Genomic DNA, 25,789 nt, shown 5'->3' with positions numbered 1-25,789 from the left:
AATAAGCGCTTTTGATTACTTTTAATCTTACTTCTATCTGTTGCGTCTATAAGGAGAAAATTGTTTAAAAAACTCGTAGTGTCTATACAAATTCAGAAAGTTGCAACATTCAACTCGGATCGTAAGAAAATCAATTTAATTCCAAACAAATCATTCAGATATTTCAATCAATAATCATCGATAATTTTTCGACACATTGGTATATAGTTGATATTTCATAATATCAATAGCGCATATTTTTCCCTGTAAGCCTATCTTTCTTTCATTTTTCGTGAACACTCCCTTTAAAGGTTAGTTATGGTTCAAAACAGACCGCTTCTTGATGAACCCGTCCATTCCATTAATTTATCTATTCCATAACAAACAGATTGAAAAAATGTGAAAGTGCCAACTGCCCAGACCTAAACTGTTCCAACTGCGGCATGCCCCTTCTTAGTTTAAAATCCCTCTAACTCGTTATATGGAGAATTGAAGCCAACAGATATAGTTGTGACAGCTGGTGAACATGATCAATAGTCTACATGCGAAAATTCTCTCACGTATGTACGGTAGAGATGGGCATAATTTTTTTGAAAGAATGAAATTTTTAAGAACGAACTAATTTTTTTGTGAACGATGGACGAACAAACGAAAAATGAAAAAAAAACGATTGTTTTTTTTAAAACTATGAATTCTACGATCTTTAGTATAAATCTAAGTTTGAAATATAAAAGGTTTATACCATCAATTTGCAAAGATATGTGGAAAAGATAACCATGGCTTAGAGCGAGTATAATCAGCACCGTTTCCACATTCTTTAAACCTTTAATAATAAAACTTAAAGGGATTGACCGGCTATGTATAGTAGTTGAACTGAGTATGCATCATTATTCTGGTTTCTCATTATTCACAAAGATTTAGCCGGTCACTCCCTTTAATCATTATTCTGACCTTCAAGCAGAATCATTAAAAAATAGCTTCAAGAATTAATAATGAACCCTTCCTGTTGCATCTCACTGCTAATGTTAACATCTTTTATTTTACAGGCAAAATGTTAAAGTTTCTCAGATTTAAAAAAATCCTGATTATAATCTTAATTATACAGCATTAATGAAATTGCTCTTCTTAAACTACAAACAATGATAACTTTAAATTTCATGTTTAGTAATTTGACTCTTTTGCAATATTAAACCTTACTATTTAGGTGGATATTTAGGTGTATGCTTACCACTTCCAGCATTTAATACTGACAAATATTTTGGAAAACAGGGTCAGCAGTTGGTAAGCTTCTCGTCTTTCAGTTATAATAACACCCTTGAGGAAACTAACCTTTGATTTTTCTGACCTTAAGTTTTCCGACCTATTTTTAAAGCATAATATTTGATTTCTTTCCATTGCTCAAAATAATTCATTCAGATAACGTTTAGGTCAAATTCCTCAGATTCAGTTTATATTGCCTCATTTTATAAAGTTAATATTTGAAGGATGGGGGTAATTTGGATCTTCAGATACTCAATCTGTTCAAATGATTAAAGATGTCAGCCTGAAGGTGGCTAGCAAAGAGACATGTGAAAAAACTATTGGAAAGCAACGACCAGATGTAAGTTTAATAAATCAATACTTATTTGCATCATTTTTTGTCTTTAAAAATTAAATTCTTACAACTTTGATCAGAACAAGAACAGTATTAGTTCTTTTGTACAATTAAGAATATTAAGATAATCTAAATAACTAATTGTAAAAAGTAAAGGAATTCTTATTTTGGCTTAAATAATGCACAAAGATACATATTCTAACAAGTCGGCACTTGTTTCAATAATTTTGCTATACCTATAGACATATCAAAGATACATATTCTAATTAACAAGTCGGCACTTGTTTCAATAATTTTGCTATACCTATAGACATATCAAAGATACATATTCTAATTAACAAGTCGGCACTTGTTTCAATAATTTTGCTATACCTATAGACATATCAAAGATACATATTCTAATTAACAAGTCGGCACTTGTTTCAATAATTTTGCTATACCTATAGACAATAGACATATCAAAGAAAATAAGTCTTTGCCACAAAATAAAATTATCTAATCTTTTTATATTTTCCATCTGATGGTGTAAACATTAGATATTTCAAACTTAAATAATTTTAGCTAACAGAATTAATAGTTTGGAAATAACTAAGGTCTACGAAAAGATTGCAAAAATATAAGGATTAGAAAATCACAGTTTGCGGCAAAGACTCAGTTCCTTTAGGACATCCTTTGTGCTGGAGGCATGAATTTGCTGAGATCACTTTTGAAGTACTTTTTTAGCCTACCTAAACTAACCTTAAATAAAATACACATTTTTTTGTTGGAATTTAACCCCCAAAACCTCTTAGAGATATACGTATTATAACTCCTATTGAAAACCGTGAAAGATGTAAACATGTGTGACTTTTTAAAAAATGTTTAAAAAATCTCATGTAAATTTAGTTAGTTACAGTTTTTGAAATTCTATTGGACCATTTTTCCTCACAACCCCCCCCCCCCCCCCCCCCCCCCATCCCATTAATAAAATAACTAAAGTCGAAATGCCAATATGTACAGCTGATTTATTAAGTTAATGGGATTTAATTAATCAGCAAATGTCTTACAATAGGAACAACAAACCAGAACATGCTGGTAGGAGTAACAAGTGAGACAGCAGGTCCAGACATGGTTGGAAAGGTAAAAACTTTAGATAATTCTAAACCATATTGTAATCTGCCATTATTTATATACTTCATCACAATTTATGACCTCAAATTGATTAGTTTTAATTTAATTTTGTTAACATTAAAATATGATAATCTGTCATGCTTAAGCCGGGAATGTATTCACTGTTTACTGATGTTCATTACCACAAAAACTTAATCCATGGAATAATCTATGGTAATGGTGGTGCTACTAATTTACGCTTATAAACATTAAAAACCATCGTGTTAGACATAACATGTGATTTGATAAAAGAAGTTGCAATACAAATGTAATAAATAAACATTTAAAAAAAAATGTCATTTTATTTTGTTTTATTTAAATTGAACATGTATGTATCGCTGCAAAAGGGCCTCTCAATGGTTCAATGGTTGGAGAGAGGCCCTGGCTAAACTAAAATGTAAAAATTGTGCAATTGAAATTGTTTTTAATTAAATGTTTAGTCAAATATATTTCTATCTATTTATCTATCTATCTATCTATCTATCTATCTATCTATCTATCTATCTATCTATCTATTGAAAATATTAAGAAAAAAAAGAATATTGTTGAGGTAGTGTCCTATTGAGAGCTAACTCTGTATCAATGACAGATCCACAAAGCCTTGTTTTAAAGATTGTTCCGGCCTAAAACTGGTTCAGGGCCAGGCATGATTGATTCAAACAAGATAATAGAAATTCAGTTACAAGAAAATAAATTGTTTATAGTGCTATTAAGGTGCTGGAACATTTCATAGAAAAAAATTTAATAGATGGTGTTTCGCTACTTAGCGATTTCCCTAAAGACCTAATATATATACCGTGTGGTATTTCTCAGGACCGGATCGTAAGACTCCCTTCTCTCAACGCTCTTCATAATAAAAGGATGATAGTAAGGTTCCGAACGTTTATTTCTCTGAGCCTTCAATCTAAATAAGTTTAATAAACCCACAGAAAAAGCTGTGAGTGACAAATCATACAACTACAACAAATAATTCACTCAGGCATTAAAAAACTGTGGCTAGGAACCAATAAACACGTATATAAATATCAATCATACTATAATCAAACCGATAAGCATAAATATATATATAAATAGTTACCACAGTGATCCCAGAATTCTGAACACGGCTAATACTTGCAAAACGAATAAACATATACTGATATAAATTAGTTACTACTCCGCGAGAAATCTTGCGTCTGCGCAGTCGGTCTGTAAACAGTTCCTAAACTAGTTCTTTCACAATACATTCCGTACAGATCTTCAGGGGGAACTCAGAAACACACAGGGGCGACAAGCAGACTTTCTACACGCAGCATGGCTCGCGTAACAGATGGACATTTCATACATAGATAACAAAATCAAAGATTAGACATTTCAAAGATATGACATTTCATAGACCGGACATTTCATAGAGACCAGACATTTCATAGAAAGGACAATTCATAGACAGGACATTTAATAGACAAGCTATTTAATAGAGCGGACATTTCATTGATAGGACATTTAATGGATAAGAAGTTTATTAATTAATTTTTTTTTAAAATTTTCTTTTTGATATTAATTGGTACAATCCACAGTTCGCTTTTTCCATCAATTTTGTTTAACTAACCTAACTGGGCACAAAAATAAATAATAGAACTTTTAAAAAATTTTCGCATTGACTAAGAATATTTTTACTTTAGAAATAATTTTACGCCTGAATTTGTTATTTCTAGGTGACCTTCCACATGGCGAATCCATTCTTACTATTTCTATGTCACTAACATAACTGTCGACGACACTATTTACCTTTTTGACCTCAAGGTGGTCATTTGGTAGGTGAATCCATGCACCGGTCTTTTTACCGCCCTGTATCCTACCAGCTATGCTTTTAAAAAAATACAAAAATCCTTTAATACTATTCCTTAAAAGTCATAAAAATTTAAGGTGATAGTGTAAATTTTTTTAGAGTGCTATGGCAAAAAACTATAGGGGGCCGGGGGGGGGGGGCGTCAAACCCCTCATCCCAGCTTGTTCAGTCCCTTAGAAGGCTCCTTAAAATAACATTTTTGGCCTATTTAACTACCTAATTTCTTAAACCTGTCATAAAAATGGATCAATAACAAATTCAGGCGTAAAAATCTGTTCTAAAGTAAAAATAAACTCTTCATTAAATTGTGATAATTGTTTCAAAGATTTTATTCGTAATTTCAGATTAACAAAAAATATTTATTTTTTTGTGCTAAGTTTAGACAAAAAATGTTGAAAAAACTGATTTTAAAAAGAAAATTGAAATAGAAATATTTTTGGGGACTGCGCACAGGGCATTGGGCAAGGGATCGTACGGAGGTACCCATTATATATTATGTGGTTTATGGTTGTATGGCTAATTTATTTTTTATAGAGAAAGGCATATATTTTAAATACATTTTTAGTTTTAAAAAATTCGATTTAAAGGGGCATAAAATGCTCCCCATCCCCTTCCACCCCAAAAAAATATTCATTAGAGGTCGCACGTTTTTTTTTAGTGGGCGGGAGTAAGCTTTGCTGCCACTCTTTTTCGGGTAAATGACAAAAAGTGAAAATAATCAGTAGTTCCTGTACGACAGTAGTTCAAGTCTTATGATATCCTGGTTATTTCTTGGAAGACGACGATTCTGAAATTAACGCTCAAAGTTTTGATTTCTGCGCACTCTTAGTTTCATCAACATTGACAACGGTGATTGGTGAACCAAACTTTAGCGAATTTCGGAATATACTAGGTTTTGGCGTTAATTAATTTCATCTCTTTCATATTTCTGAGATTTTGTATGATCAATGATTTCTAAAATATTTCAGAATTTCCTTGAATTTGAATAAAATGGACGATTCTGTTTCCTCAACTTCTATTCCTTCCACAGCAGAGGAAAATTCTCTTGATTATACAGGTTACTTTCTGAATTTTCGGACCCCTTTCCTCCTAAAAACTGGTACATTCTGGAAATTTGGTGATTTTCTACAGAACAATTTTTGGCCCCCCCCCCCCCCCCCCCTCTTATCAATTTTCAATTTTGTATATGCATCTCATATTGAATACGTGGATAAAGTTGTTTATTTGGCGGCCACCTAGCCTGTTCTAGCCGCCCGCGGCACTCGGCCCCTTAGCATGTCCAAGCCGGAGCGCTCTGTTCCCTAGGCCTAACCTGTCCTAATCGCAGCGCTCGGTCCAGAAAGTGTCTCAATCTAACATATCCCTAAATATATATTAACCTTTTTGAAAATTTTTGAAATTGAAGGGCTGTCCTGGTCCCAGCGCTCGGCCCCCTAGCCTGTCCTAAACACAGCGCTCGGCCCAAAATTGTCCTAACCTAACCTTAAATTAATACAAAACAACATTTTTTTTGTTGAAAATAGGTAAAATCTAGGTCTTATACAAAATTGTTAGGAAGGGAGGGGGGAGGTCCTAAAACTGACTGGGATGGCCTTGGAAATTTAGTATTTCGTCCCTTTACATTTAGGCTGGGTTTACATAATTTCTGGCCCGTGCGCAGCTGCTAGGACAGGCTAGGGGTTGAGTGCCGCGGCTTGGATTTACTATGAGGGTGGGTAAATATTTCCCCTCTGCTACCATTTACCATTGTTTAAGGAAGTTATTAATATTATTATGGCTAAATGGTTTCTGGATAAAAAGTACCAATGTAGACCCATGTGACATGGGCGGCTAATGATATTTTCCAGGGGGGGGGGGCGGAGAATTACTGAAATATTGCGCGTGAAGGCGCCGAATCGCCCCCCTCCCCCCCCTCCTCACCTGGAATTTTTACAGGGAGTTTGCGATCAATTTTATGTCTAAACCATGAACAGCCGGGGAAATGTTAGAATGTTTTTGGAATCTCTTAAAAAATCATCATCAATGGACTAGAATGTACCTGCTCTCTTATCTTGGGTTCTTAATTGTTCCAGGAAGGGGGACGTCCCCCAATTTTCCAGGGGGGGCGTCCCCTCTCATCTTAAGCTGCCTCTGGCAGGTAATTTCAAAGAAAACGATTTTTGTTCCCCCCCCCCCCCACCTCCTATCCATTTTGTACATGGATCTCATCTGTAACATTTGGATATAATTTGTCATGTGGCCGCAGCGCCCTTCCCCCTAGCCGGTCCTAGCCGAGGCGCTCGGCACCTAGCCAGTCTTAGCCGCGGTGCTCGGCCCCTAGCATGTCATAGCTGCAATGCTCGGCCCAGAAATTGTCTGAACCTAACTTAACCCTAAAATAATAAAAAATAAATAATAACAATTCTGACCGGGGGGGGGGGGGCTAAAATCGTATACTATGACGGACCCTCTGGCTTAAGTGACCTTTTATTTGATAGAATGACATGTACGATTCACGACTAAACCCTTTAAAACGTTATCTGAGTAATAAAGAGGTAAGTGTTGTCGATGTGTTTTCTTTCTTATAAAGTTTGAAAAATTTGTGATTTTCATCGTCTCTGCAGTATAAACCTGCAAGTAACATTTATAAAAACCTTCAACTGAAAGTTATACATTTTTAGAAAGAAAAAAAAAGATTATTTTTCGCCGTAAGCCTAAACCCCCTTTCATTTTTCGCGAACACTCCCTTTAATTGGACATGTCACTCTACAGAAGAAGGGCCAATTGAAATTACTTCGAAAATCCCTTTAATAAGATGCTACTGTAATTTGTGAGTTGCCAAATTAAATAAAGAATAAATGCTTCAATAGTGTCACAATTAAACTTTGTGAATTGAAAACGCACATTTCTCGTTGCTTTTCACCCCACCTATTAAAAAAAAAGGTATTTTGTCATTATTATAAATCCATTAAAAATCAAATTTAAAGGACTAGAATTTGCCCTTAAAGGGAGTGAGGTGTTATAAATTTCAATATATCGTAGAGAGCCCTTCAGCGTTAGGGTTTCCAACGTAATAGATTATTCACTTACGCCAAATAATTTTCATTTCGTATAATTTCGCAGGATTACCCGAAATTGGCGAAACTTCAATTTCGCCTAAATAGAGAAGGTTTGAGACCTTGTGAGAAGTTGTCTTTAAGTACGAGATTTTATGACTGAACTCACAAGAATGAACAGAAAAAAAATTGTTTTTAATTAATTGTAAACTGTAATTCATTATTTAAAAAAGAGTAAATTTCCAATTCTTTAAATTTAACCCCTCCTTAGAAAAGCCGCACCCCCTGATTTACGTAAAAGTTTGTTAATTAGATCGACCCTCACCACCACTTTATACAATTGACATATAAACTTAATAGTTTGTTTTTAGTCTTCATTTGACAGAAACAATCTCAAGGAATAATAATTATCTTAAAACATTCTTTAAGAAGTGAATATTTGCAAATTATCTTTTTTCCATCTCATGATCTGATTTCGTTTCCCTCTTGTCCATTAGACAGCCCATTAAAAAAATCAAACAATCTTTTTTGTTTGTATATTTTCTTGTGGTTTTTAACATCGATTTTGATGGTTATCATATCGCTATAAGTAACAAGGGTCAACTTAGACCGAAATATTTTTTTAATAAAATGTGGAACTAACATCTACTTTTTTCTCTACAGAGGTTTAGTCCATCACAATAAACGAATTTTGATTCCAACTGAAATCCTTACACATATTTTCCCGCTATATTCATTTCTGAGAATTAATATGTACTTTACTAATTACGGAATGGTTTCGTATTACGTAATTTCGCGTAATTACGCCTTAATTACGCAAAACTAGACTTTCTTTTGTAAACGTAATTTCTTGTAATGCTTCTCCGTAAGTGAAAGAAAGTGTTATGCGTAATTACGTGTAAGTAACGTAATTACAACTGGAAACCCTATTGAGCATACATAGCTAAAAGAATAGTTTCACTGAAAAGGAGGATTGCAACAATGATTTTCAGGCTTAGCTGCTGGTCTAGGAGTAGTGGGAGGTTGCTTAATCATCTCATTATTTATCTGTGGCACCGTCATACTGAGGAAGATACTGAAGAGGGGGAAGGAGAACTTTACCAGGACTTACATCGGGTACAAATCCCCTACAATAGATCGAGGTTTGAATAATCCAGGTAAAACATTTTCATTCAAAGAAGACTCGATCTATTTTAAGATGTTGCATTAGAAACTTATCTGACTATTATGTACAGCTCTATTTGACATTATTGGTTATTGTTTTACTTGAGCGTCCAATAATCAACATTAAAACTGCAGTTATTAAACACAGTTGTACGTTTTTTTGTGCTAAAAGCGATCAAATATTGATCATATTAATTCTTAGTTCAAAAGTTATTTAATCATTTGTTGGATGAGAAGTTCTTTTGTTGAAATAAACCTGAATTTGTGATTAAGTTGCGCATCTCTTTTGTATGAAAAATAGCCAATAATTGTTCAGATAATTTCCAGATAAAGTCAACATGTGTTTTATTTTAAGTGCTCCAGAGTGACATTTTGTGTAAAGCAAAGAAATAACTTCGTATAACTTGGGTTAAAAAGTATGAATCATTTAATGGAATGGACAGTGTACATTTAGCTTTCAAAAAAGCAACAATTGGGTCTGGCTCGGCGCTTCTAAAAGTAGGCAGAAATACAGGGTGAGAGAGAGAAAAACGCAAACTAGATAAACTTTAGCCAGGAGTGTATATCCCTTGTATACACCCCTGCACACAAATGGAAAAGAAATGAACGGAACTACAAGAAACATTGAAGGCCTGCATTAATCTTTTAACGCTGTATTAACCTGGAGAATGGAGGATTTTACCTAGCTGGATCCAGATTTTGCTACTGGCAACTTTAGATATACTCCTTAATAATAAGACTAGATGTTATTAAGTATCCAAACTCGTCGGAAAGGCGTTCAATCTTTTGATTGAATCTGGTTCCATATGTAAGCATCAAGGGAGCTCAGAACAGACAGGTTAATATACAACTCTCTCCGGTTTCTTGTGGCTGAACAGAACCCTGTGTGGAATAACATGGCAGTACACCCTAGTCGGAAAAAAAATAAAATATTAGTGCAGAGAAGGAGAGGATTTTTCCCTCTCTCTCTTCCCCCTCCCTCTTACCAGAAACAAGAAAAATGGAAACGTATAGAGTGGAATCCTGAGATAGGTTTTGATACTGGTTTATTCTCTGCCGGCTGCGAGGAAAAGATACCCGAAGACAAGGCCATATTCTGAAGCACTGTCCGAGATAAACTCACAAGAATCAAGAATTCGTTTGTCGAAAATATCGAATTCGTTTGTCGAAAATATCCACTTCTTTCCTAACCTTTCTTATCCCATTTGTTATTGTTAAGGCGGAATTCTGAGAACAGATATCCTCAGAATTTTCTAACTCTGCTTAGCAGTGACTTATGTTTTCCCAACCTGAAAGAGTACATATGATAAATATGAAAGATTTGGAGCAAATAGTTGCATTAGCAATCATCAAGAATTCCACAATATACTTCATCAGAGAAATTTGACCCTCATGGATCACTAACAGTAACTTTTTATTATACTTAGTTTGATATTTCTGGCGCCAAGATATCAAATTAAAGAATAGTATGAAAAAAAATTGCCAAAAAGAGAGCTGCAGCTCTGGGAAGTATGCGGAATATTAGGGGTAAACAAAGCAGTAATATGCGTCAAAATGCATATTTCTTTTGTCTACAAGAGATTAGAATGCGTAGATCTGCAAAAGAGGAACAGAAAACAGATGTATGAACAGCCAAAGAATAAATTCACTGCTCCTTGAAAAAATTTAATGGAATGGAACTTCAAAGCAAGCAAAAAGGTCTTTGTTCTGTAGAGAAGATGACATTTGTTACAATATTTATTTTACCAAACAAAGTGCGTAGAATTTGCGTAGATTTTCCGATGCAGCTTATTTTATACAAAGACTAAAATTTAGTCTTTGGTTTTATTTGACTTGATTCCTTTAATAGCTAAGTTTTACAGTTTTAATGGCTAGTAGAATTAGGCTTATTAAGTGGCGGACCAATTTTTAACCTCAACCTCTCCCCTCTTTCTCTAGTTGAAAAACTGTTTCACAAGAAATTATTAAATTACCTTAGCTGAAAACTTTAGAATGTGATATCCTTAATCCCGATCTGTTAATTAATCTGGAGATTAAGTTCATGAGGAGTATAAGCAATATTTAATCTGTAGAAGAAAAAGAGTGGATTAAGCATTAATCCTGATACCCACCATTCTAAAGTTTTCAGCTCTGGACATATTTTTTCAGGGTTGGAAGTATCTCTGGTAGGTCAAGGGTTGGCTGGAAAGGATCCTGAGGTTGGAGAATCGAGGACAATCGACCTCAAGGTCATGCTAGAACCCTCATTCAATCTGGAGGATGGAGCAAAGTTCCATCTGGAGGATGGAGTGGATTTAAGCTTGGACGCAAGTGTTTCGACTGTTTTATGGATGGATCAGGGCTTAAATATTCATCAGGTCACAAATTTTATTTTAAATATCATTTCTGTAATAACCGAAGTTTATAATCACTATGATAAGTTTTTAGGGCACTTCGTATCCATTTTTAGTAACTTTTTACGATTTTAATCGTTGATTTTTAAATTGCCATTTTTTCATTTTTCTCGAATAAACAAAATTTTCCAAGGATGTGTCTGTTAAAATGGGCGGATTTCATAAATCGTAGCAGTTAATATTATTTTCAAGACAATTATGCTTAAAATTAGAGAACTCATAAACCTTCACTTCTGTCCGGATTAGGCCAGCCGTTTTGACGTCAATTGGAAACAAATTGACAGACAAACCAAATTTATGTATACAGTGATGTTCAAAATAAGCCGGAATAATATGAATTGATTGATAACTTCAAGGTCGTCTTTAACCTTAAAAGAGCTTGCGACATTCAACATAAAACACTTGATTTTACCAATATTTATTATGAAACCATAATCGTAGCCATTATCCTGTGTTTTCCAAAATGTGGTCTGCCATTTGTTTGCTCTTAAAAATACCAGAGATATTAAGAATTTGGTTTAAATTTCAATTTATTAAATAAAACCATGAAAATGTTTCACTCTGAACAAATCATTCATATCTCCGGTAATTAAGACAGCACATAAATGGCAGACCACATTTTGGAAATTGCAGGACTAGGGCTATTATGTGATTTTTGTGTCATAAAAATATATTACGAAAACAAATTACCTATGTAGAATGCTGCAAAATATTTCTAAGGGTCAAAGACGACTTTGAAGTTATCAATCAATTCATATTATTCCGGCAGATTTAGAACATCACAGTAGATAAAGATATTATCTTGAAAAAAATGTTAACCCCCCTCCCCCCTTATCAAGGCATTTTCCCTCCCTTATTTGTTAAGAATGTGTTCATAATTTCCGAATTAGATAAACATAACGAATTTAAAGTAAAATGAAAGGTTTGCCTGTACGGCGGAACCGAATTGATTTTATTATGAATTTCAATGATTGCAGGATGTAATTGAGTGTCCGCTTGAAGAACAGGTTCTGGTTGGAGAGCTGGATATCAGCACCTTCAGCATGCAAAGCTTGCGCAGTACGCAAAGTGATCTGCGCTTGCGTAGCTTGGAGGTCAGATGTTTAGATTTTGTTGTTAACCCCCCCCCCCTCTCTCTCTCTTCAAAAATGATTTTATTAAATCGTAGAATAGTATAAAGTTATTTCTAGTAGGAAATTAAATTATTTTTTGGGTGTAAACTGATCATTCTGAAAAAGGGGGGGGGGGCATAACACGTATTACTCTGCGGGAAATTTAAACAGTGTTTAAACATAACTAAGCATTGTCCTAGGAGGCTAATTTTTTGCATGAGAGCTTAAAATTATGTATATTACATGCTTTTTTGGGTTTTGAACGGATCTGAGCAAAAGTGCGCGCGCACTTTTTGTGAAAAATACGACTTTTTTGACAGTAAATCAGTCTTACCTTTATTAATTTCATTTGAACATTTATCCTGATACTCTTTAAAAAAATATGCGCTCAAAAAATTCACCTCCAAAGCTTTAAAAGTCCGCGCGCGCGCTCAATAAAACTATAGCAAACTACAGCAAAATTTGGACAAGGAATTCATTTCCGAGGTCAAAATAGACATTGGAGCATTCTGACCGGCGCTCTAGTAGTCGGCAGTTACATTGTGGGTCAACTTAGTATATAACATGCATTTTTAGGTTTTGAACGGATCTGATTAAAAGTACGCGTGCGCATTTTTTGTGGAAATTTACGACTTTTTTTTACAATTAATCAATCTTAACCTCATTACTTGCACTTGAACATTTATGCTGATACTCCTGAAACAAATATAATAATTGGGAACGAAGAATCTTTTCTAAGGTCAAAATAAATATGGGAGCATTCTGACCGGCGCACTAGTAGGCAACCATTACATTATGGGTCATCTTAGCACAGATTTTATTTTGACGAGATTGAAGCCTAGCTTTATTTATATATTTTGTCTGTTTGTTTGTAACTGATAAACGTCAAAACGGCTAAACTGATCGGGCCCAAATGGGACCTCACATGACCCCAGGGAAGATTAATGGACCATCAAAGTTGGAGGGGAAAAAATCATGAAACGTAGTTTTTTTTTCATTGCTCCAATTCCAAAAGAAATATCCTCCGAATTTGAAAATGATTTAAAATGGTCGACTTTCATTGCATCAATGCCATTTTGTCATAGCTTAGGATCTATTTAAATTTTAAATTTCCAATACCTACTTTTGGTTGACACCCTAACATGCATTTTATTTGTGTTTTTTTTTCTCGATGTTTTGTTATTTTGCCACTTAAACGGGGATTTAAGTATCCGCATTTTTTTGAGGATCCGTCTTCAGGGGGTTAAAATGTTGCCGCTTAGCTTTAATTTCTTAATTGATTGATTATTTAGGATAAATATTCGATGATTCCCGACCTAGAGAAAACATCTCACTTCTCCGCAGCAGGGGATTCGAACTCAACCAAACCCAACCATTCTATTATTCACCCTAGAAACAGGTTTCTTTTTTTAAATTTTCTTTATTTCATTGTCAATAATTTTATTTTGTTTAATCTGTTCGTTTGTACATAATTTTGTTAGTTTGTGCCTTCATTAATCATAATGTTGTTTTCTTGTTTTAAATATTTTGATTGTTTGTTTATTTTTAATTTTGTTTGTTTGTCTAGATTTTTATATTTTTGTTTGTTAATAATTTCATTTGTTAGTTTTTGACTACTATTAATCTTAGTATGCGTAATCGGGGTGGGGGGGGGATATAATTGGTAACCCCCTTGGGGGAAGGGGAAGGGTTGCCCCTTTTTCCCCATAATTCCCCGCTAGCTGTCAGAAAACAAATCAAAATGGGTCACATAAAAGAAATATCAGCACAATTCAAGAAATCTGCAGAGTTATAGAGTATACATTTTACAAAATCTAGATAAACATATTTAGAACTTGGGAAATAATTCCCTTCCCTCTTTAAACTCACGTTTTTCCCTCATGTTTAGATTTTTCAGGGTTTTATCGGGGTATTGGGAGACATAAATACAATTTTCTAAAAAATTTATTCAAATCGTTTTAAGTTGTCACTTTATTTATTTCCATTTTTATCCAGACTAATGATTGGCTTAAACTTCATTGTTTGAAAACACTAAATATTGTTTTGTTCAAAATCAAGGTGCATGGTTGAGAATAAGATGCAGGATCAACTCTCCATCTCAAGGATAGAACCAGAGGTGGGAGAAACCCTGGGTTCAGCTCTAGGGTCTATGAACAATCTGTTCAAAGTTCATCTTACTCCGGCTCGGACAGGGTTAGATGATGAAAAATCGTGTTTGAATCCAGACCTGAAATCTCTGAGTAAAGATGCGGTTCAGTTGGAAGATTCCGTGTTTTCCCAAGGAGAGGCTATGCTGGGAGTTGATATTGAAAGATCAAACTCGAACCATTCAAGATCTAAAATCTTATTGGGAATATCTTCCTTGGGAGATCACAATGCTCCTGCACCCGATATCACTTCATCCCGAAGTCCAGTTTTAGGTGCACACTTATCTGAAATCTCAACTGTTGTAACTTCTTCAGCTAGCATGTCATCAGCTATAGCTTTCCCAGTGAGTAGTTTATCACCTGAAGATTCTAATGTCAGCACTTCATCTGCTTTATCTTCTTTTGTTAGTTCATCAGCTTTAAATTCTTCAGCAAGTTGTTCATCGACTGCAACTTATTCAGCTAGTAGCTCATCTGCTTCAACTTCTTTAGTCAGCAGTTCTTCAGCTGTAACCTCGGCGGTCAGCAGTTCATCGGCGGAAACTTCTACAGTCAACAGTTCATATATAACAGCCCCACTTCATGCTTCATCTACAACTGTTACTGTTTCAACTTCAGTGGACAATGTCCACTTAACTGAATATATTCCAGTTTACCCTATTCCTGTTGGCCCATTACAGAATGCGAATTCCTCTTTTTTGATCGAACAAGATGTTTTTGCTAATCCCGTTTCTGAAGCATCTGAAAGAGTTTTATCAGAAGCAGTTGTTTTAGCTGAACTAGATATTGAGATCGAAACAGAGATTGAATCAATGCCTATTGGTGTAACTAAACCTGTGGTTGGAACAAAAACAGTTCAAACTGAACCTGATATTAAGATCAAAACAGAAATTGAATCAATACCGATTGTTGTAGCGGAACATGATGTTGGAACTAAAACAGTTTTCGGGACTAAACTGGAGAACACTGAATCATATTTAGTATCACCAACTGAATTTGATAAGTCAAACAAATCTACTAACGACCAGAGTGATCCTGATGAGTGCCATAAATCAGAAAATCTAAGAAAAATGGTTGGATTCGATCAAGAACTTCCAGTTTTCAAAGCTCAGTCAGACATTTTAAAAGGAAATTATATCAATCCTGATTCACAGGTTACCCCTAAAAAATCAGGATTGTTTTCCACAAGTGTTGAAACTACCTTTAATCCATTCATGCACACTCCTAAACCCTTCATCCCGACCCAATACCAGCAGTCTCCGGGTATCCGAGTACCCTTCAACACTGGAGAAGGATTCACCACCCCGGAGAAATCGATAAACCCTGAGATATTGGCCAAACCAAACCTTCGAGACTCATTTAATTCTCCCAGTTTCCTCGCCGCTCAAGCAAAGTTTAAATACCGGCCTTTCAACTATAGACAGGTATTCAAATAAAAGAATTACCTTTAAACTAATTAAATTATTTTAAAGACTAGACCCATGTTCAAGTGACCACCCATTTAAGAGTTGCATGCACGACTTACAACAGTACCCTTTAAAACGTTATCTTTACAGCAATCGTCGTTTATTTATCTGGAAAATTATACAAACGTTTTCTGTCGTTTTCTGCTGAATAAACTCACAAGTTATTTTTAATATAGAAGCCACAATTCGAAATTATTAATTTTAAGTAGAAAACCAAAATCTAGTTGTTGCTCAGACTAAGATTTAAAGGGTACCGTTGTGCATCAGCCATGTCCCTTTCAAAACATTGGGTCCTCCGAAATTTTATCGACTGTCCCTTTAAGGAATCCTCTTCCAATCTGCTTCAATGGGACTCCACATTTGAAGAGATAAAGACTGAGGAGTCCAAGCTTCGTCTAGTCCTAACTCCTAAACCTAAAACTTTATTTAAACTTCCTTCATCAACATCTACGACAAGCCCGGTATGTAATTAATGTTTATTGTTTAAGGGGTATATATTTTCTGAAGAAAGCTCCTCTAGAATTATTTAAGGGAAAGTCTGGCTAAGTACCGTATTTGAACCGAGCGTGCAGTATTATTGCGAACAATTTTAGGATTTATTTATAAGAATGAGACGCTTTTACGGTGTATAATATTTAAGTAAGAGCGTAAATTCATTTGTATAATTTCAGCAGAAGGAATGGCCCGGAGAAGCAACGTTTTTTGCAATTATTTAATAACCCGGACGAATAACCTATTGATTTAATGTTAAAGAAACAAATTGAAAAATTTAAATGTAAAACTCTTATCATTAAAAATAATTAATCTTGTTCAGTTATTGGTTTCTGTATTGTCCCGATTGTTTACAAAGTTTTCCGTAGATTTCCTGGAATTTTTATTGAAAATACCTTGGCATTGGCGCTTGACAGATCATGAAAGTTATAAAGGGTCACAGTGAATATTGAGATTAAACGTTACAGATTAGTGAGATTAGCACTATTGTAAACAAAAGTTTTGACCTCTGTTCCTTTTTTGACCTTCCACTATTTTTCTTTTTTTCTTGCTCTTTTATTTGTTTACTCTCTTGTTCTAAAAATCTAAATCGAGTTTTTTTCTTATTGTTTCATTTCTGATTTATTTTTAAACCTTATTTCAGTCTTTGCCTTCAACGTCAAAAAAAGCGGAGCAATTAGGAAGCCTTAATGATTCTGCATTTTCAAAGGTACATTTTTATCTAATTTAAAATCGAAAATGGAATCCCTACATCAAAGTGCGGGTTCGAAAATATTCTTAAATAATTTTCTAGAAGTCTAAGAACAGTTTCCTTTTTCATACCTGGTTAAGGGGACTGTAGGAGCATTATTATGATTATGATTATGATTATGATTATGATGATGATGATGATGATGATGATGATGATGATGATGATGATGATGATGATTATGATTATGATTATGATTATGATTATGATTATGATTATGATTATGATTATGATTATGATTATGATTATGATTATGATTATGATTATGATTATGATTATGATTATGATTATGATTATGATTATGATTATGATTATGATCATCATTATCATCATCATTATCATCAATATTATCATTATAATCATTATAATCATTATCATCATCATTATCATCATTATCATTATCATTAATATCATCATTATCATTATCATTAATATCATCATTATCATCATTACCATTATCATTATGCCGTATAGCGTTTACCTCCAAAGAAGGGTTACGCGCTATGCATGGTGATCCTCCATTAAAAGAGTGGCATATCCGATTTATAAAGATACTCTATAATCCTTTGTCTGATAAACAATGAGGAAGATTAAGTTGTTTTTGTATCTTAAAACATGTTGAACTCTCTATCGCACAGGGTGCCCTCTCGGCCTCTATTTGCCTCACTGAAAATTGATTGTTTCTCATCGTGGGTTCTCTAAAAATTGACTTAAATATTCTTGCTGCAGAGACCTGAAACAATAAAAGAAATGTCAGATTTCAACACGTTTCAAGATAAAAACCATACTATTCTCATTTTTTCACAAGTAAAGGGTGACATGATACCATTGTGAATCGAACATTTGAATTAGGTCTACAGTCCCTTTAACATTTCTCATCGTTTATCCTGTAAAGAATTAAAGGGTTTATATTTAAAGGGTGCGGGCGTATCAAATTTTAAATAATATTTTTATTTATCAGACGTCAGGGCTGGAAACATCCCTCCAATGGGATGAATCTTGTGATGGACTTGAAATGAGCTGTGAAACAGTACTTGAACAAACAAAAGAAGAACTTCAGAATGGATATTAATAGTTTATGGAATTTTACACTGTTTTATATTATCTAATCTTATACCAAGTATTATTATAAACATTTAATTAATCTTGTGCAAATCTGTTTCCTACTCCTTGTTCCATTTTTTTAAAAAGGTGCGAATCCAGACCATTTCTCGGAGATTTTCTAAATTTCTTACATTTGGTACATATTTTGCAACTAAGCCGCTTTTTTGTGAATCTGAATCTGGGGGGGGTCAAATTGACCCCCCCCCAGCGGGAATAGGGTTAAAGTGCAGAATTCTGACAATTCCTCCATAATGTTTCTATTCTGAAGCAACACAAAATATGTTTTGAAAATTATCAACTTTTAAAAAGAGGACTGTTGAGTATTGATATCTAATTTCTTTATCAGAATAATCTTTCAAGGGCACCACTCAATTAGTTAGATAGACACTTGAAATTTAGCAGACAGTCCCTTTAAACCTAACGCAAAAGAAGGTTCCTTTTTTCAAATTTTTTACATGCGTTTCCAAAATATTAAAATTAGAGCTTTTTGCATTTTCAAACAAAGGCCGTTGTATATCTTTATTCCTTAATTTAGAAAATTCAATTAAATTTTCTGAAAGCTATTTTCTTAATTAGCTCCTGTACAAAATCTAATTAGTTTAAAGTAAAGTATCTTTTAATTATGTTCATTCATGAGAGTTGTAAACTGTATAACGTTTACGTTTGTGACTGTCAAGAACGCAAATTCTATTTTATTTATTGACGGATATTTAATAATTTTATATTTATACTTTCAGAGAGATAAAGGAATTCAAATTCTGAAATTTTAAAATGTGGAGAAAATTTGTTATGAAGATATCTGGTAAATTTTAGCTAATCAAGTGAACAAATGAGCTAGTAATATCAAAAGTTAAAAGCCTGCGTGAATCGAGTTTTTAAGTGAAGTAGTAATTAGCTTGGAGGACTGCTATTAAAAATGGAAACTGAAAAATGGCTGGAAGAGACTTGGGTGAAATATTCTCATTTTGAGGTATGAAAAGGAGCTGATTATTTGCCTTATTTTTTCTTATTTTCTTATAACATACATCTTTTAAACCTGACAAATCTTTTCTGTTGTTATCTTCCACATTTGACCACAATCTATCAAAATACATTGTTCTGAATTGTTTAATGTTTATACACCATCAAGCTGCGAAGCTGTTTGGTTAGAAAATTTGACTTTCCTCTGCAGGCTGTTGTAGGGGTGTATATTTTCTCAAAAAACATTCCCCCTCCCCTTGTGAAACTATTTTTTCCCGGGGCCGGAAGTAATGTATTTATTTTAAGGTTTTATTTGTTGAATTGGGAAAATAAATGATTTTAAGAGGAACATATTTGAATAAAAAGTATTTAAAAAAAAACGAATAAACGTTTTCCCCAAATTAACAAAATCATTTTCCCCACCCCTAACTTGGCTCAACTTTATATAACTTTTGGGAATTTAATGTTTCTTCACTTAATGATCCAAAATTCTAAGAAAAGCTTAGTCTAGTATATTTTAAGAACTAAGATACAAAGTTATTCAATGTTAATTAGATTTAAAAGTATTTTTTTCAGGAATTCTTCTTTAATGAGGAAGACACTGATTTTTCTGATTTTCTTGACGAATGGCAAATTAGGTAATGATGTAACATTTTTGTCTTGTCTGTTTGTTGGTCCTTTAAATAGATATACTTTTGAACCAATTGAACCTTAGGTATGTTTCTCAAGGTTTGGTTTTGGCATACAAAATGTTTTATTCCCTTGATTAAAGTTTTTTTTTCTTTTTAAAATCATTAGCATACCTAATTGTTATATAAAACTATTTTGTATTCTTAATATAATGAAAAACATTTTGATCCTCGATATCTCAATTTAACTTGGAATAATATCAGAATAAATGGCGTTTATACACAATCTGATCACAATAAGTTATTTCTCTTTGGCCTGCATAACAATTTTACTAAAAGCTGGAAAATCAAACTTATTTTGTGAAAATGGTACTTATTCTGTGCTTTCATTTGACTAAAACCATTATTTGAGCCTAACAATCTTCTTTCCATTCCTATTTTCTTGGGTAACACCGTATGAGCTTCATAGAAAATGGCTGAAGTCTGTCCCATAAATACTTTCATGGATCTTCTTTTCAAAAATGTTGAAAAGAAGGGGTAGAATGTAGATTGTAGATATACTAACTTTTTCAGAATTAAAAACCGATCTTATTTTCAATTTTACTGTTTTCGACCGATAAATATTTTTTTTTTTCATTTAAAAGTTAAATTAAAACTCGATCTGAGTTTGTTCACATTTATCTCAGAAACTGCAGTGCAAATTTGTAAAGCAAAGCTGATGGAGTTTTTTGTTTATTTTTCTTGGTACTGTTCAGGCTAACAAGCGCCCTGGATGCAGGGATAAGTTATTCCGAATCTGTCCTAGCGTTCAAATTACTTAAGAACAGTAATCTGGACGCGGATGCGCAGGAGTTTATATTCTCTGCTCTGCGCATGCATTGTCTGGATCGTAAGAGTTTACTACTTCAGACTATGCTGATCCTTTCGCAGATGTTTCAGGTTAGATTTCAGGATTTAATATTTTTTTTAACTTTTGATTTTTTTCTTTAAAAATAAATCCTAGGATATAATATGAGTTTTGAATTTTTGGGTCAAAAGTATCAAAAAGGGGGAACAAATTCGCCGATATATGCCCATTGTCCATCGTCCATCCACGCCAATCTTCGAAATAATTTCAAAAAAAAATATTTACCCAAATAGATTTTAATGGAAAGAAAGAAAAATTTATTATTTAACATTGTTTATTTAGTAAATATGGGTGGGACTGGACACTTTTCTAATAAAAAGTCGCTTGAAATTACATTAACAAACCCTTTCATCCAGGAAACTGATGAGTCAGAGATAACTAAATATTTAAACAAGACTGAAAATAGTTCTCTTCAAACTACATTTTCTATTGATGATACACATATTGATGATTCACATATTAATGCTACGAATATTGATGCTAAGAATATTGAAAACACAAACCAGAAGGTTCAAGATCAAAACCAAATTAAGGTTGAAGGAAATGAACCTGAGATTTTTTACTTGATTGTTTTATATTTCTTATATTTTTATTTTTACTTCTTTTTTTACATTTTTTTTGGCGTTTTATAGTTTATTACAAATATAGTGTAGTGGTAAAAAAAGACGGAAAGCTTTGAATGTCCAAACTTTTCCCAATTTTTTTCACGGGTAGGTAGATATTTGAATATTAGTTTTCTGTGTTTAAAATTAAAATTTTTATTTTCATGAGCACTGGAAATATTGTGATATTTTAAGTAAATTAAATTTATTACATTTTTTATGCTTTTTATTCTCTCTTAATATTCTTAATATTCTTTATAATCATCAACCTTTTATTTCCTTTGAAAAGAGTAATAAAAAGAAAAAGAAAAAGAAGAAATTGATAAAAGTGCAGGAGGGTGAACCTGGGAAGAAGATAGAGAAGGATAAAAGAAAAAATTCAAAAAAAAAAATTGTTCCACGGTAATAAAGCATTATCAACCATATTCAAAACAGAATTCAGACAAAAAAAAATAAAACATTTTATTCTTTATCTTTAGAAAAATTGATATTTGAAAAGAAATAGTGATTTTTTTCGTGTATTAAAAATTTGATGAATTATCTAATAATATTTACTCTTGAATATTTCTAGGGAAGTGGTTAGGGAAGATGGAACCTCCGATATTTTCCAGTGTCCGGAGTGTCCCCTGTTTGTTTATTTTAATGCTGGGTGAGTTTTTAAACTAAAGAATGACAACATAGAACATTAAATCAAGTGTAATAAGTAAATTACTATTCTCTTTGATAGAAACACATCCACATGTACCAATGCTATGCTATAATTTATACTAGATGATACTTGGACTCATAACTAATGTGAGATGCCCCTCCCCATGTGTTGATGTATAGTACAGTGTACAGTAAAAAGTGTACATACACCCTTAGGCCAATTTATGTTAAGATAAAAAGGCAAAATTTTACAAATCGAAAAGGAGGGGGTATAGGTAGTACTTAAAAGGGAATTGATGACATTTGTATTGTATTCAGTTTGCAGCATCACTTGCCAGTTCATAAACTTCCTTCAAGACCCTTCCAGTGTTCTAGTTGCAGTGCTTCATATAGGAACATTTTATACTTTTTTTGGAATATACTCAACTAAACCAAACTTCATCGATATCTCAACTCTTAAACGGAGAGACTGGCTATAGGTAATGTAGTTGAACTGAAACTGCTTGAAGTATTTTATTGAACAACTTTAGGATTCATTTGATACCAGCAAGATAGTTCAAGAGGGTCCTGAAGAGAATTTTTTTTTTAATAATTATTTAATAACCTGGGTAAAGAACATAACAAAAATTCTTCTGTAAACCAATTTGTTGTTTAAAAACATGATGAAATCAATGGTAGATTTTATTATTTCTTTATCATCATTATAATTGCTTATCTATTTTTTGTAAATTTGTTCGCAGATTTCTTCAAATTTATTTAAATGCCGTCTTTGCAATGAGATTCAAGAAAATCTACAGGAAACATCTAGAAAGAATAAGCCATCACAGAAACTGAAAACTGAATAAATTTACTTATTTTATGGATGATAAAGATTAATTTTATTTTCTCAGTCTGTCCTTAAATAAATAATTAGTTTATAGAAAAATTTGTATTATTTTTTCTGTCCTGTTTCTATATAATTGTAAAAAAAAGTTTCTGCTTAGAACTCCTTGACTTATCCTATCCGTTGAAATTCGACAAACGAGTTTACCTTCTTACTCAGTGATTTTACCTTCTTACTCAGTGATTATACACTGTAAAAGCGTCTTCTTGGTATAAAATGAATACTAAAATTTTTCTGCAGTCTCAGTTCAACTTTGTTACTTAGCCAGTCTCTCTTTAACGATTATTGGTATTTTCATATATTTTATAACATTCAGGCTTGATTTGATTACGCCCAAAGATACTAAACTCCTGTCCATAACTCTAATTTTCTGAACCTTATGTTGTAAACCTTAATATTTCACACTTAATTCTGTTAAATCAAATAGTCAAAGTTTAAAATATGAAAGGTTTGCACTATCAGGTTGCTAGACATTAATCTTACTAAAAGGAGATTTGCCTGTTTGCTGTCTGAAGTTTTTTTTTCCCTACTGTACTGTCTACGTACAACTTGCACTAGTCTAGTTGCCTGAAACTCGAACTGAAATGAACCAAATTATTTCTCAGTGGATAAGATGTAGGGAATAGAAATTAAAGAATAAGGCAAGCATTCAGTTCCTTTGACATGATCTTTCTCGAGCAAACTTTGCATATGGGATTGGCCTGAATTGTATAATGCATATAACATTTTGATATCAAGATTATTGCCATCCCTCTAACAATCTGTCAATTCACAAGAGACGTATTATCAATCTGAAAGAAAATAAAATGTCTGGTTTAGTCTGCAAGGAGGACTATATAGCCATAAATGCGTACATGATGAGGTGAATTATGAAACTGACTAGGGATATATTTTTTCCAGAAACAACACGGTGTCCCATGAAAAATGACAGTTATGAGATATCTTGACATTTCTACAAATCTTCAACGTAATTATACAATTATGGTTCTTGCAACTATGACAACATATTACACCTAGAGGACTTGCATTCTCAAAATGTGGTTTCCCTTTTCTTTGCTTCCCAATCTACTAGAAATACGTAGAATTTTCTTCAGATTTAGACCATTTTAGATTTATTAAAATTTGTTGAAATATTTCCGACAGTTTTTAGTACAAAAATGATCCATTCTGTAAATGCTTAGACTAGATAAATAATGTAACTATTGTATATCAAGAATCCTATCTGTTAAAGTAAATTGACATGAATGCCAGAAATTATTTCAAAGATCTAAGATTACCTTCAACTCATCTCTCAAGTCTTGTTTGTTTCGTGAGACACCCTGTATAAACAAATTAATGCTTGCTCTCAGGGTTTTTTACCCTAATAAACCTTTTCCAAAAATAAATTTTATTTTCCCAAAAAGTTAAATAAGCTCAAAGAAATACTATTATAAGTGGAGAAAATTATGACTTTTGAGGGGGGGGGGGGAGGCAATGAATGTTCAAACTATTATTTACCCTGTGTTTATAATTGTAGCCTATTACCTGTACTTTGTGTGATATGAAGTTCTTTGGGAGACATAAGATCAAGAGACATATGAGACAAAGCCACAAAGTTAAAGGAGATTAAATAGGTAATTTCTTCAATAGATTGTTAATTAAAAAGTGTAAGGTTATACAAGGTTAATTTTTATGAATGGTTTAAGAAGCATATATTTCTGCAATATGCTTTGCAGGTTTCTAATTTTGTATAAACAGGAAACACAGTCATTATTATTTATTTACCTGATTTGCCTGATATAATCACTGTCAGAAGAGCAAGAGTTGTATAATTAATTCATGGCCAATCATTGACATTAGCAACATCGCATTCAGGTTAGGACTGACTTCATTTTCATATCACAAGAACTTCTTGTCCGGTTGCAGTGATGTCGCTGGTTACTTGGAAAAATTAAAATATTTTCGCTAGATTTGATATTAAATACACCTACTTAAAGGGACTTCAAGCATAATTTCAAGTAACCCTCCATGCAAAAACAGCTATGCCCGATTGACAACGTTACCCTAGGTTTGTTGTCTGATCAAATATGAATTAGATATCAATGTTTATAATTTTGAAATCTGATTATTTTTAATTTTAGTTTCTCTATAAAGTGACTTGTGAATTTCTTCCCAAAAAAACATAGGAATTTCCATCTCAAGACTTCTAAACCAAGTAAAATAACTATATTTTCCTCATTATTTATCAGATAAAGGTGTCAAGGATACCGTTGCTATCTTTACATGAAATTTCACTTGAAATTACGCTTACAGTCCATTTAACATATTTACAATAAAAATGTATTTGTTTTTAGGTAACATCTGGCACTCTTGAGAAACTTTCTTATTTTTGCGGCTCAGACAGATTTTTCTTATTTTAGTATTTGTTGAAGACTGAAACAAAACTGTATGGATATCTCTGTATAAAACTTATGTACGGCCCCACCTTGAATACTGTATACAAGCCTGGAATCCCTGGCTGATTAAAGATAAAGAAATCCTGGAAAAAGTACAGAAAAGAGCTATTTCCATGACTTCTGGACTCTCAGGATCTACCTATGAAGAGAAATTGAGAGAGGTTGGACTCACTAGTCTGGAGGAAAGAAAGAAGAAGGGAGATATGATTCAAGTCTGGAAAATCCTTCATGAACATGATCATGTGGATAAAAACAACTGGTTTAGCTCAGCCTATGTACCTGGTGAAAATGAAAAACAAACCAGAATGTCCCGTGATCCTTTAAATCTGAAGTTACCTGTTGTGCACACCGAAATACAAAGAAACTTTTTTAGTGCAAGAGTTATCAATATATGGAATGATATTCCATATGAAATCAAAAGTGCTGGAAACCTGAACATTTTCAAAAACCAGCTCGATAACTGGCTGAATTCCTGAACGGCCAATGAAGTCGGAAAAGAGATGTTTTAAATTAT

The 25,789-nt window shown here is 33.2% G+C and overlaps 2 protein-coding genes across 9 annotated transcripts; both read left to right on the top strand.

Moving 5' to 3' along the window:
* The first annotated feature begins 5,499 nt into the window (after window positions 1-5,499).
* Window positions 5,500-18,256, top strand: LOC111706098 (uncharacterized). The gene is made up of 9 exons (XM_023478864.1): window positions 5,500-5,607; window positions 8,578-8,742; window positions 10,898-11,106; window positions 12,120-12,236; window positions 13,547-13,653; window positions 14,313-15,825; window positions 16,191-16,328; window positions 17,003-17,068; window positions 18,069-18,256. The coding sequence occupies exons 1-9, from the start codon at window positions 5,541-5,543 to the stop codon at window positions 18,177-18,179; spliced, it is 2,493 nt and encodes an 830-aa protein (XP_023334632.1). The 5' UTR covers window positions 5,500-5,540; the 3' UTR covers window positions 18,180-18,256.
* Window positions 18,257-18,948: 692 nt separating this feature from the next.
* Window positions 18,949-25,723, top strand: LOC111706100 (zinc finger protein 425). 8 transcript variants are annotated; one of them, XR_002766141.1, is made up of 11 exons: window positions 18,949-19,181; window positions 19,748-19,809; window positions 20,556-20,739; window positions 21,064-21,240; window positions 21,599-21,711; window positions 21,881-21,958; window positions 22,283-22,350; window positions 23,660-23,702; window positions 24,357-24,453; window positions 24,961-25,034; window positions 25,174-25,723. XR_002766141.1 is itself a non-coding variant. In XM_023478868.1 (10 exons), the coding sequence occupies exons 1-9, from the start codon at window positions 19,128-19,130 to the stop codon at window positions 24,447-24,449; spliced, it is 879 nt and encodes a 292-aa protein (XP_023334636.1). In that variant the 5' UTR covers window positions 18,949-19,127; the 3' UTR covers window positions 24,450-24,453; window positions 25,240-25,723. The 8 variants fall into 8 exon arrangements, 3 of the variants coding, with proteins under 3 accessions (XP_023334636.1, XP_023334635.1, XP_023334637.1); XR_002766139.1 differs by having other exon boundaries at window positions 22,276-22,350; window positions 25,240-25,723; XR_002766138.1 differs by having other exon boundaries at window positions 22,276-22,350.
* The last annotated feature ends 66 nt before the right edge of the window (window positions 25,724-25,789 follow it).

Source organism: Eurytemora carolleeae, unplaced genomic scaffold (genome assembly GCF_000591075.1).
Source record: "Eurytemora carolleeae unplaced genomic scaffold, Eaff_2.0 scaffold712, whole genome shotgun sequence".
NCBI classification, from domain to species: domain Eukaryota; kingdom Metazoa; phylum Arthropoda; class Copepoda; order Calanoida; family Temoridae; genus Eurytemora; species Eurytemora carolleeae.
Note: the sequence above shows the minus strand (reverse complement) of the source record. Positions and strands in the feature narration are given on the sequence as shown.

Bases quoted from the DNA above. Each gene is read 5' to 3' on its own strand.
- LOC111706098 (XM_023478864.1), top strand. From the start codon at position 5,541: ATGGACGATTCTGTTTCCTCAACTTCTATTCCTTCCACAGCAGAGGAA. The intron at 5,608-8,577 runs GTTACTTTCTGA...AATGATTTTCAG, and splicing joins AAATTCTCTTGATTATACAG to GCTTAGCTGCTGGTCTAGGA. The intron at 16,329-17,002 runs GTATGTAATTAA...ACCTTATTTCAG, and splicing joins CAACATCTACGACAAGCCCG to TCTTTGCCTTCAACGTCAAA.
- LOC111706100 (XM_023478868.1), top strand. From the start codon at position 19,128: ATGGAAACTGAAAAATGGCTGGAAGAGACTTGGGTGAAATATTCTCAT. The intron at 21,712-21,880 runs GTAATAAAGCAT...GAATATTTCTAG, and splicing joins AAAAAAAAAATTGTTCCACG to GGAAGTGGTTAGGGAAGATG. The intron at 22,351-23,659 runs GAACATTTTATA...TGTCTGGTTTAG, and splicing joins AGTTGCAGTGCTTCATATAG to TCTGCAAGGAGGACTATATA.